The following is a 13,116-nucleotide window of genomic DNA, read 5'->3' on the forward strand; positions in this document are numbered from 1 at the left end:
TCAAATATATAACTAAATTAAACATAAAATGTAACAAGGTACAAGAATATAACTTAATTTACCAAGTACCACTGTCTAAAAAAAGTATAGCATCTTGCATACCTGAACTGTCGTGATGTCCTTGGGGCATTTCACTCGATGGAAGTAGTTGGAATTAAGGCGACGTGGCTTCATCCATTGTGGCTGATCAACTTTTGGATCTTCTGCATAGATGTCTTGAATGACCTCCCATGATAAATCAAAGACAGCCTACAAATCAACCAAGCCACTATCAGTTTTTCTCACTCACTTTTACTGAAGCTTAAATGAAGACCTAAATGACAGCTTGATACTTACCAGTTTGTAGCTTTGTTTGCACTGAGATTCCTGGTCATTGGCTTTGGCATCTTCTCCCAGAAAATTATTGGAAGGCTGAGGTTTAGGTACTCCAGCCAGACTTGGTCTACCACTACCCAGATTGCAGCTTTTCCAGATCTCTAGTGTGGCAGCGCCAACCAGTTTCTCCACCTCCTGGACAGTGTGAGGAACAATCATGGCAGGCTCTTCTGGTTGTTTCATCTGCAAGGGAAGCTCAGGCCTCGGAGGCGTTTTGGCTTGCTCCCCTGCACTCGAAGTAGAAATCCCATCATTCTGCTGTTTTTGTTTCTGCTGTTGTTGTTTCCGTGAACTGAGACCGAAATCCTCATCAAACCAGTCTTGATCGTCTCCGAGGCCGTCAAAGAGCTCACGGCTCAGCTCTAGCTCCGCCAGACGTTTAGCTAGCTCTTCCTGTCCACTTGTACCCATGAAAGGGCTTTCCTGTTGAAAAGACATAGTAGAACACTCATCACTCTTACCTCTGTACAGCTTTTATCACCTTTGGTTTAAGAGGAGCTATGTTTAGACTTAACATCATCACCTCTAGACTTTACCAACAGGACATTTCATTGGACATCATTGAACTTTGCAACAAACTGCATCCATCAGTCCATGGATGTGTCAATACAGCTCGATCAGTCAACAGGCATTATACATTAGGCAATGTTATCAGCTTGCTATGTAATCATTCACTGGTTTTAAGAAAAACATGAGGACTGTAGGATTATTTTAACTAGTTTAACTGCAACAAACGAAAAAGTTAGATAAACTGAAAACTGATAAGAACACTCAATTCCACTTACAGGTCTGTTGCAATGCTCAGGAGATGAAAGTTCTTCCTGGTCTTCATCAAAGAAGGTGCGGAAGCTGTCCGTCCTTGTATTGGGTATATTCTGAGACTTCAAGTTGTTGCTCCTAAGTCCATCATCTTCGTTGATGAAGTCTCTTTTCAACTGATTAGCAGCTGATAACTTCTCCTCTTTACCTTTCTTGATCTTCTGGAATTGCTTCACAGCGTCACTTAAAAAGTTTTCCACAAGTTTATCAGCAAGGGTGGTCAAAGCTCTTTTATTATTCAAGTCCTCTCTGGTATCAACACTGGCCTCCTTGATAGATATATCTGTGGATTTCGGAAGGCCATCAACTCTGGATTTCTCATCCTCATCTAACAGTTCCAAAATGACTGCTGTTTGATCCTTTTCCTGCTTTAGTTTTTTAGACGACCCTTTATCCCAATTATTTAGGAATGGAAACTCTTCATCAACTGATGCTTCCCCAAATTCCAGAATAACACCTCTGCCATTAGGCACGGTGTGTGGACCTTTGTCAAAGTTCTCAATGATTTTGCCGTCAATATCATTCAAATCCAGCTTATGCTGTTTGATGTTGGGTTCATGCGGCTCACCAGAAGGTTCTTTGCTCTCGGGATGTATCTTTAGGTCAGATTTTTGTCCTTGCATGTTTTGAAGATTTCTATGCTCTTCCTTCTTCTCTGAGCAATTGGGTTTTTTGTTCAGTTGGTCATCAAATGAAGAATCTTCATCTTCTGTATCTGCGCTGGCAACAAACTTCTCTGGAAGACGAGAGATTTTGTCTGGTGGGGCAAATATTCCATGATTTTCTCTACACTCAAAGTACACAACCCCATCATACGTTCCTTTATTACTTCCCTCAGGGTTGTCCAGTTCAACCCCGGCCCAGAATCCATTGGCAAAGTTGGTTTGTCCTTTAAATCTTAGGGTTCCTGGTTGAACGTTACTCACTAGAACTCTGTCTCCAACGCAGAAGCTTGGCAACTCATCGTTTATTGGCAAGGTTGGCTCTTGAGGAGAAGCTGGACATTTTGACGAGCTGTAAACATCTTCATTGGAGACCTTACCAAGTCTATTGAGGTCTGCATGACTTTCTGCATGGAAGCTCCCATTAGTACTTCCTGATTGGATACTTAGTTCTTCTTCCATTTCCTCTTCACTACTGTACGTAGGGGACTTGTAAGACGACTTCTTGGGGTCTGGGGAAGAAGGGGATGCAGGTTTTGATTCACGGATATCCTCCTTGAATGATTCAAATGAAGACTCAAAATCATCATTATAGCCATCAACCGTAGACAGTGTTTCTTTGATCTTTGGTGTTTCCTCTTTCTTGGACAACATGGAGTCAGGGGTGTAAGCACGATCCCTGACTGATGGACTCTTCTCAGCTAACGGGTAGTCTTGATCTTTTGATTCCTCAGTAGATGCAGCATTAGTGTCCATTTCAAATCTTGAGCTCTCTCCAACATCTCCAACAACTTGAAATGCTGGCTTTTCATCCTTTCCAGACAACATTTCCTCTTTAGTTTTAACGTCCACATCTTTTAAGATCTGAGACTCAATATCCAGTTTAAGCAGAAGATCAGAGTGCTGGTCACTTATGTCAATCTCAGACACTTCTGACTTGACATACTCCAGTTCCTCCATGATATCTGACTTTTGGCTAGAGGCCATGCTCTCATCTCCTGAGAGGTGGTCACTGGCTCCTGTTCTAACTGAATGCTCTATAAGCCGAGGTCCATCCTCTAAACGGTGGCTAGGCAAGTCTGGACTGTGCAAACTCCTCAAATCATCCATATGTTCTGGGCTTCCTACAACTGGGGTTGGGGTAACAGTAGGAGGATCTTCGTCTGAGGTAAATTCCTCATGTTGTGATGTGTATTTGTGATTTTCTGATGGTCCAACATCATCTGGAAACAAAAGTAGATGTCATACATTATTGTATTGTAATGTATACTTTCAGTTTGGTCTAAAGCACTGTAGTCAAATAGTTAGTGTACCTTTCTCAGTTGATGTGTCTGTGGGCAACGATTTCTCAGACTCACTGACAATCTTCCAGTTTTTGCTAGTCTCTGGCCTGTCAAATTAAACAAGTACACCTAGCATTAGAGAAATGAATGGTAATGCACAGAAAATAAATAAATAGGTGTCAAGACTAACCTCTGAAGAGGAGGAGGTTTTATTCTAGGCTTTTCAGTGGCTGACGTGGGAGTTTTAATCTGGGGTTTAGTCGTTGGAGTGTTGTCAGGCTCTTTACTCAGCTCAGCTTTGGTCTTCTGAATGAAGTCATTGTATGACTGAGGAACACACAGAATCTCACATTAACACACTAAGAACTCTCCATTATATTCAATTATAAATCAGATGGTTCCACTTAATACTAGACCATCAATAATAATAAATCCTGTACAGCCAACAGGCTGCATAAACCTCTATCCAAAATAAACTTAAAGAGGGGAGGTTGCTGACCTCGAGCTGTTTCAGCAGACTAGCCTCCTGAGCCTTCAGCCGTTCTTTATGTCTTTTCTTCTGCTCTTTCTTCAGTTGGTAGACCACCGTTTTGCGCTTACGGAGCTCATCCTTGAGGGCGCGAATGCGGCTCTCAATATCACTCTGATCTGATGCAGTTTCTAATACCATTACAAAAACAATGTTTGAGAAAAATAAAGTTTACAGTCTCCAGAACATTAGAAATGCAAAAAAAAAAGAAATGTGAACACAGGAGGAACATCTTTATACATATATCAGTAATAAGAGAACTGAGAACTCTCCATTATAGTCAATTATAAATCAGATGGTTCCACCTTTCCACAGGCTTATCTGTGCTTCTATGAAATGACTAAGCACTTTGTGTTTAGCTCTGAGTGCACTTCCCTTTGGTCTATATTATATTTTGCTGGCACAGTGTGTTACTCTCTCTCATGTATACACATCACCAAAAGATGGGAGGGATAGAACCGACTAAATAAATGAACCTTGCAACTAACATATAACTGCCCCGACTTAACACTACAGTATAAACAATAAAGCTTTCCTTTACATAAAATATTTCATTTAAATATCAGAAATTAATTAAAATCAATCCATCTTTTAAGCAAATTCAAAGACCAATGGATAATTACTAAAAGATGGAGCCTTGAAATATAAGAGATGCTCTCTCTTTCTCTCAACAGGTATTTCTGGGTTTTGTGGAAACTAGTAACTTGGTATTAGCACCTATTGTTATCCAGGTAAACTTCAAAATATTTTTGGAAAAACTATACCAGAGAAAGGATCTTACCGGATGGAGTGGCCGAATGAGGGTCTCTGCTCTTAAAGCCAGAGTGCACCTGCATCCTACTGCTGCTTCCGCTGGGGCCCGCGACAGTGCCAGTCTGACTACTGTCTGGATGTCGAACAGAGCTGAGGCTGACTTTCCCTGGGGGAGACTACCAACACAAACAGGTAGATGAATTCGAGGTCAGGACATGCAAATCACATTCACCAAGCAGAGCTAGAAATCAACACCCTGTAATGCCGCAACTCCATTAACACAATGACAGACAAAAACAAAACTACTTGTAAGATGGATATAGCTTTACACATTTCAACTTTTCATGCTCCAATCTGATCTTTTTCACTTTCACAGTTGATCATGTAGGATCCATAAAGCTTGGTTCTCACCTGTTTGCTGTCTGTAGTGTGGAACTCAGGTGAGTAGATGGTATCAGGAGCAGGGCTGCTGGCCATATGCAGGGAGGGGAGCTCAGAGAGGGGACGGTCTGAAGAAAGGCTGGCCAACTGCTCTGGAACAGATAGATCTGTGTGCACGCTGGACATGGACAACGCCGGGGAGTCGTCCTCACTGCCTGCTTCTGTGTACACATGCATACAGATGTAATGAGTCACAATGAAGCATCTAATAAATGTTTCAACAAAATGACTTTAAATTAGTTTTACTCTTCACCTTGTCCTCTGGAACTCTTACTGGGTTCACTCTCCCAGCTGCGCGGTTGCTGCTGCATTGGTGTTTTGATGCGTGCCTGCTGCTCTTTCTCCCAGGCCGCCAGGGCCTGTTTCTCCATACGCCGCACTTCTGCTTCCTCTGCATCCAAACGCTGTCGCCACTCCAACAGTTCTTCTGCATGTTTGCGTCTCTGCATTAACTGCTGCTCTCTCTTAGTGAGAAACCTGCAGGAGAAAGAGAGAGGGTAGGGGAGAAAAAGCAAGCAGAGGAAGAGAGAGAGAGAGAGAGAGAGAGAGAGAGACAATGGGAGAACGAGACTGTTTAAAGCAAAGAGACACCATTTAAAGATGCACCACCACAAACGCAGGCAAAGCAGACATCCAACTTACCAAGTTTTCTTACCCACCCAGTTAGTTTTACTAACAAAGAACGTGAACCCGTATCACATTCGCGTAACGTTCATACAAACACGCACGCAGAAAATCCAAATCATGCTTCCCCTGGAAACCTGCAATCCTTTCAAAAGGGGACAAACAGGCAACAGGCCCTTCTGGGTTTTTTCAGGAAAAGCATGCATTTAAACCAGCTTTTGGGTGACAAACACAGAGACGACAATCTGACACAATCCAACCAACCCAGTGTTATGCTTTTGTCTCTATTAGTGAAGAGCTTGAATTTATAGCTTTGTGCAAGAAAATTTGCCACTTAATCTATATTTTCAAAAAATAGCTTTGACAAAAGATGTTCTCTCAGAATCAGATTGTAATATAGATATAAAACAACCCATCTATTTGATATGCAAGTCAAGTGCATTGAGCCAAAAACTGAACTATTCAAATGTTACATTTATGTTATGATTTTTTTGCAAGCTGTGCCAAGTATCCTTCACTAAAGCCAGGTTATTTTATAAGGAAAAATAAATGTCCTCCATTCCTTGGTATGGTGGATCAAACTCGCCTGCCTTTTTTTATTGAAAGTTAAGATCATTAAAAACATGTTAGAGAAAAACAGATGGCTTTATCTGAAAGCAATTGTCTTGCTTTGTGAATACAACAGCCATCTTCATTGAACCATACATTCCATTATGTTGCTTCAGTCATATATACTCATTAGCTCATCACGGGCTACACTTATTTAATCAGGGGCTGGAGTTAAGATTTACTGTGGCCATTGGGCAGATGAAGAAGTCCTAAACTAGCATTATTCAGGGACGCACGATACATCAGTCTGCCAGGCCTGTCCGAAGTGAGATATTCCTCTCAGTCTCCACTCACCACAACACCAAGTAGGAGAACAGATTAAGCTGAGCCTTTTCTTTGTGTGTGGTGCATGGATGAATTATTAGCTCAGAAATCAAAAGAAAAAAAATAGATTTTCAAACAGACAAATGAAATATAACCTAATGTTTTTCTTCAAAATTTGAGGTGAAATACGACTTGGACATCATTTTGTGGGATTCTAGATTTAATCAAGATAGACCATCAGGTGAAACGAAGACTAGATTCGAACGGATCCCACCACATAGAGACAAAAGATGAAATACCCCCTCAAAAAATTTTATGAATAAATAAAAAAAACACCCATTTAATTCACCATAATTCAAATGAGTGTGATCTTTGGCTTCGAGATTCGTAACAATCGTGACCATTTGCCTATTGTTGATCTACAAGGCAAGTAAAAAACATGGCTAAATGCATTTTAGCCCAACATTAAACAGAAAATAAACGTGAATGTTCTTAGTAGCCAAAGAGCTCATTTCAACATGGTGTAGCTGTTTTTTCATCCATAATTGCATTCCACTTTTCCAAAATATAACTCCCCCAAACATTCCCCCACCCACCACCCACCATCAGTGGATGAACAAAAGCATGCTCAATGGGAAACGGGTGCCATGAAAGGTTAAGAGTACAAGAGGGGGATTGTGGGTAACTGTACCTGACCAATTGGCTGTAGATAAAGAGCTGGAATTTGGGGTGAAGTTTTGGGAGACAGACAGACAGACAGGCCCAATGATGAGCCGTGAAGACAGAGAAGAAATAATGGACAGGAGAGCAGTGTCTAAAAACACAAGATTCGACAGGGAATTATCATCAAAAGTGAATAGAATGGGACAGATTCAGGATGTTAGTAGAGAAACACACAAATATGGAGAGAGAGAAAGAGAGAGAGAGTGTAAATGTGTGTCTGTTTTTTCTTAGCTAAGAAAACAGATTAACCAACATTGACTGTTTGCAGTTAACCACATGCTGAAACTTCTTAACAGTATAAAGCAACATACATAAAACACATCAACATCTCAGAAATTATCAAAGACATTCTGCTTCTAACAGAAGAGTTTATGAGAAAGCTGAAAGGTCTGTAATTACAAGCTCCCCCTTTCATCTGCACATGGCCTGGAAATGTTTATGTGCCGACACAGTGGTCTGGTCATAAAGACTGGCCACGTCACCAAATCTTTAGTATTTTTTGGGACTTTTTTGCATTTATATAATTTTCATTACAATTCCATAATCAAACTGTCATGAAAATAAATGTATGCAATACATTATATATATATGGGTCAAAGACGAAAAAAGGGTTTAAGCATAAAAGCAATAAATGTCATACTGCTTTAAATTGTTGTTGATTAAAAAAACGTGTTAGGTTGATTTTAATTGCATTTATGTTCTTCTGATTAAAAAATAAATATAAAATCGTTCCTGATTTACAAAATATGCACACTAAATTGTCATTCAGTGCAAGAATCTTGTCATATTTACAACAAAAATCTATTTATGACAAATTAGAAAAATTATTCCTTTCAAATGGTAATTAGATCCTAGTTTTGCCCATTTGTCAATAAGATTATTTTACTCATTTAAATCACAATAAAATGTAATATGCTCCCTTATTCTTTTAAATATTTGAATATGTACCAGTCAGAATAAGCATGTCTTTTGAACTTGCACATAAATATTGTGTTACACTGAATGACAATTTAACATTAATTGAACCGACTTTTGACATTTTATTCTCCAAAACTTCGTTAAAACCATAAAGTAGACATTTTACTTACATTTAATGTGCTTTCTATGGACATAAAATCACATTTTAAAATGTTATTTGATGGGGACATCTTAACGTCTTTGACATATGTATTTTCTTTTGGTCATTGTTTGTGATACAACAGCAAATTTTGCTTTAAAAGCATTGCTTTTGTACTCTTTTAATAGGAAATTACTGCAATTAAACTATACAATTAATGTAAACATTAAAAATATTAAATTAAACACAAATTAAAGGAATAGTTTACCAAATTTGTCATATATGGGTTAACTATTCCTTTAAGAAGTTTTGAAAAAAGAAACATTTCGCAATGAAAATCATTAGCTTCTAATTGACACAGAATTCTTGAAATCTGATTACAAGTCCCTTTGAATAAAACTGGATCAAGAGTGTATTGGTGCTGTGGGGATAGACCAGTGAATAATAACAGATGAAAGTTACACAAAGGGATAATCATGCTGTTAGTTCTTTCAGAGTGAGAAAAAGTGAGCAGAAGTGTGCGAACGGCGATACAATCGCAACTTAGCATGTGATTAGTTAAATCAGACAAGCGTGAAATCCATCCCTCAGCAAACCAATTTCATTCACACAAAAATGTGTCAGGGACATGAAAAAGTTTTGGAACAATAGCACGACTCTCACCAGTTGCCGAGCTGTGACGGTAAACAAAACATGTCGTCAAACCAGCCTGAGTGGCTGAACATAGAAGAATGAGATCACATACAATGAGCAGAGAATTGAGAGAACACGTGGAGGTTATGAAGCACATTGAAACATCCCCAAATAACTGAGTGACCATTTCATGAGCTTGAAATAATAAAGATCGCATTAGGGTAATAACTGATTCCGACATCTCGTTGGCATTTGCTGTTTTCTAGTGCCATAAAGATATGGGTCTCTATTTAAGAAATGAAACAAAGACTATGAAATGTATTCTCAAATTCATTGAGGGAGAAGGGGGCCGTTTTCCTACATAGAGCACGCTTGAGTTCAAACCAAAGATTCTGCACACAGAAATATACATTCAGTTAGCTGTTAAAAAAGGACCAAACACAGGTCTCTGGGAAATTAATAAATGGTATTAGTAGTATTAGCAGGTCAAACTATAAGAAACCACCCTCTGTACACACCAAACAGGAATTCTTTGCTTGGCCTTGGAAGTGATTTGCAATTCAAAATTACACGTGCAAACCGTAACTTTTTTGGACAAAAACAAACTGCAATTATTTTTTATTTAAGCTTTTGCGGGGAATGTAACGTCAACTTAATTTAACTTTAACCCAGTCAAACTTAACATTATATGTTTTAGTATCAAAAGTTACGATTGCAGCTTTAGAAAACATTGTTCACCAATAAATGATAAATTTGCTGTTAATTTAAACCGCTGTCCTTGGAGATGACGTCTGCAATGAATCATCAGAAACTATAGGGATTCATTTGGGGTTGCCTCTATCTACATTGTTATCTCCTACTGTACGTGACAGCGCCTGTAGCATTGTTTTTTCCTGAACAACCAATGACCATGGTTTCAGCTAAAAATTTCATATTTGGGTGAACTACTCTTTTAATATAATCAAAGAACAAATGTTCTGATTTACAAAAAAAGAAGGTGAAACATTAGTGAGGAAAGGAGAGGGATATAATAAATAGAAAATTGGGTGTTTATTTACTTCTCGTCCATATGAATGCGCATCTTTTTCAGTTTCTGCATGATGCTGCTGGTTTCACTGCCTGACACAGACAGGGGGGAGGGGCTCCGTGTCTCTGCATCCGTTACTATGACACTGGGCGGATCAGACTCCTCTGGCACATGTGACACAGGTGATTCCTGTAACAAATGTAAAAAAAAAGCCCTTTCAAATTGTGCTTGCAAGACAGAACTATGTTGCTTTTTCTCAAAAGGTCTGGTTGGATCTTGCCATCTTAAGCCACAGGAAAGGCATGCATTCTTAAATCAGGATATTGATTTAATGCATGTTATCACACACACAAACAGTAACATAACCGGATTCTTCACAGAACTAACCATGTTTGTGTCTCCAGATTTTTTCAGTCGCTCTTTCAATCTGAGGGTCGAGTGTCTCATTCTCTCGATCTCCTCCTGCTGTTTGAGGAGCAACTGTCTCTCTCTCCTCGCTGCTTTATTGGCCTCCTGTAGCCGCTTGATCTCCGCCTGTAAAACAAGCATCACGGAATATTTTAGCATTACAAATAAAAAATCAATCACCCCACTGTATTCAGAAACGTGACCCAATTCCACACCAATTTTACACATACATCTACGCATCTGTATGTTACCTGTTCCTGTTGGAGTTTCAGTATTAGGCCTCTCTGTCTCTTACGGAGGGGTGGCATCTTATCGTCTTCTCCTTTATCTCGGAGATGCCTGAAGGAGAGAGCAGGCAGGCAAATAATAGACAATTTATAACACTTGCACATAAATCAACACTCATGCTTGTCTACGAGTTCATGGGTTTGTGTCACTTGTGAACACTGGGAAACAAAAATAACTTCTTTGAGACATGAAAACATGAAAAGGCATTCACGATTCACAGACATTTATTACAAGAGTAAATGAGATCGATTTAACGAGTTCAATGTATTTTTCTACCATTTTCAAGTCAATATTTTGAACACTATTAGACAGTATGATGAATCAAAATATAAATGTCCTGCCTCTTCTGATGTTCCAGCCAGGCCAGTTCAGCTTTGGTCTTTTCTCTGAGGGCTTTCTGGCGCAGACGAAGCAGTGAATTCTGGTGCTTAGCACGAACCTCCTCCTCTTTCATGTACTGACGCACCAGGTCCATGGTGAACTTAGAGAAGCTGCCCTGACCGCTTGAGAAAGGCGTGCTGCCATCCTGCTGTGCATTATGTTTAAGAAACACAAAGGGTCATAAATAAAACAAGTCATCAAAACTACAAACAACCAAAAGGAAACAAAAGGGCTTGTTTACACTGAGGCTGAAAAGACTTCATCAGAATCTATTTATTTTTAAAGCATAGTCAAGGAAAAGCAACCAACATCACATACAATAACTTTTTCATAACTTTTTTTAATAAAGAACTCAGCCCAGTTGGATATGTAATAAAGGTGACCCCAGAGCTCATTCCGTCAATCAGACAAAACCTTACCCTTGAACTCTCTCTGGGGCTGGTTCTGTCATGGCTGTGGTCGTCATCAGACTCGGGATGAGAACTGGGTTTCCTGTCCAGCGATTCACGACGATGGGCCTCGGACGGAAGTAGAGAGCGGAATGATTTTTCCTCTATCTCATCCTCAGTCATCGAGTCCTCAAACTTTACAGAGTACTCTGTGGCGATTGAGGCACTGTCCGCTGATTGGAGGGAAGACACAAAAGTGGTCAAAACAAAACAAGGAATTTTTCTAAATAATCCTCCAGAGATTCCGCTCACATAGAGTAATTCATAACCAACATATATATCACAAATTGTACATCAGATCAGATTCAAATTGCCTGTCCAAACCATGAAAAGTGTTACCTTTTTCCTCAAGCAGGCTGTGAATGATGTCTGAGTGCAAGGACTCATCGGCAGCTGTGAGAGCTAGATCCTCCACTGAACTGCTGCTTCTGTCTTTCTCTGTCTTTTCCTTCTGATCAGAATGAGATGGACTCAACTGGGCACTACTGCTGCCGCCACCACTGAAAAACAGGAGGGGCAGAAATGATCAATTAAATACTGCATCCATATTCAAGTCTCCAATCCATATTTGTGCTCCGAAATCTCAAATAAAGAGCACAAGGGTAGTACCTGATGGTGGGTCTCCTAGAAGGGATGGAGCCTGAAAGGCTGTCTGGTGGGGAGTCAGTCTCTGATTGGGCACGGTCTCGAGATGGATCACTCTTCAAGCTACTGGAGATCCAAAACAGTGTCAGCACAGAGTCGGATATACAGATCAAAAGCACTTCGTTTGAGTATTTCTACAAGGAAAAACTGCAGAAATAAGCAGCCAGGTGTGTGTGTGACCGAGTCACCTGTCCGTGTGGGGCTGTGTAAGAAGCTGTTTCGAGCTGTGGTTGTGCTGTCTTTGCTGGTCATACAGAGGTGGAAGAGAGGGGCCAGGAACACTCAATGCTCCTGCGATCTGTGATCGAGCCAGTTCAGTCATCTACAGAGAAAGGGAGAGAGAGACCATCACACGTTGCAGCGGCTTAAAGGGATACTTCACCCAAAAATGTATTTGTTCTGATGAACACAGAGAACGATATTTGGAGAAATGCTTATAATCAGATGGATTTTGCCCCCATTAACTACCATAGTAGTAAAAAAAAACCTTTAAGGAATGTAGGACAGCAAACAGTTCTGGAGCCCTTATGACTACCATTGTATTTTTTCCTACTATGGTAGTCGATTTTTTCCTACTATGGTAGTCAAAATAAGCATTCTTCCAGAACTAAAACATTTATACAGATTTGGAACAACTCGAAGGTCAGTAAATGATGACAGAATTTTCATTTTTGTGTGAAGTATCCATTTAAGAAAAACAATTCTAATTGTGTTGTACAAGCACAGGAAAAAGCCCAGGATTGTGTTTAGATTGATTTAACTTACTTCCTTAATGTGTTGTGCTGTTTCAGCTGTATGCCGTGCGGCCTCTGCCTGCTGATGGATCATCTTGTTCGTGGACTCGTGGAGGCCTCCTAACGCCTGCTGTTGAGACTGAAGCAAACTCTCCTGCATCTCGGCGTGGGCCTGATATCAAACGCATGCATTCACAAAGGGTATTTAAAAATGACAAGCCAATGCAACAACTTGAGCGCGTATCAAAATCTCTAGTGTGAAACTGTAATGCTTTATAAATACCCGCGCAGCTCTCTGCCTGCTCTCCTCCAGCTGACGCTGTGTTTCCAGAGCTTCTTTCTCCGCCTTCATTCTCAGCAGGTTCAGCTCATGCTGATGCCTCTGCTGCTGGGACTGTACAAGTAAAAGGTT

The 13,116-nt window shown here is 40.1% G+C and overlaps 1 protein-coding gene across 4 annotated transcripts in view; it reads right to left on the bottom strand.

Moving 5' to 3' along the window:
- Positions 1-13,116, bottom strand: part of cep350 (centrosomal protein 350) — a 30,419-nt gene that overhangs the window by 2,325 nt on the left and 14,978 nt on the right. Inside the window, exons 19-37 of one of the 4 annotated variants that reach the window (XM_079467183.1) lie at positions 12,988-13,098; positions 12,736-12,876; positions 12,159-12,292; positions 11,935-12,033; positions 11,665-11,825; positions 11,296-11,498; positions 10,837-11,021; positions 10,459-10,546; positions 10,187-10,333; positions 9,831-9,988; positions 5,116-5,339; positions 4,833-5,023; positions 4,450-4,597; positions 3,639-3,799; positions 3,330-3,466; positions 3,170-3,246; positions 1,161-3,079; positions 337-798; positions 103-249 (exon numbers count right to left, since the gene is read on the bottom strand). In XM_079467183.1, the coding sequence (XP_079323309.1) occupies positions 103-249; positions 337-798; positions 1,161-3,079; positions 3,170-3,246; positions 3,330-3,466; positions 3,639-3,799; positions 4,450-4,597; positions 4,833-5,023; positions 5,116-5,339; positions 9,831-9,988; positions 10,187-10,333; positions 10,459-10,546; positions 10,837-11,021; positions 11,296-11,498; positions 11,665-11,825; positions 11,935-12,033; positions 12,159-12,292; positions 12,736-12,876; positions 12,988-13,098 (4,893 nt within the window). Of the gene's footprint in view, positions 1-102; positions 250-336; positions 799-1,160; positions 3,080-3,169; positions 3,247-3,329; positions 3,467-3,638; positions 3,800-4,449; positions 4,598-4,832; positions 5,024-5,115; positions 5,340-9,830; positions 9,989-10,186; positions 10,334-10,458; positions 10,547-10,836; positions 11,025-11,295; positions 11,499-11,664; positions 11,826-11,934; positions 12,037-12,158; positions 12,293-12,735; positions 12,877-12,987; positions 13,099-13,116 lie in introns of all 4 variants that reach the window. The other 3 variants (XM_079467182.1, XM_079467181.1, XM_079467180.1) reach the window with 3 other exon arrangements.

Source organism: Barbatula barbatula, assembly GCF_947034865.1.
Source record: "Barbatula barbatula genome assembly, chromosome: 11".
Lineage (NCBI taxonomy): Eukaryota > Metazoa > Chordata > Actinopteri > Cypriniformes > Nemacheilidae > Barbatula > Barbatula barbatula.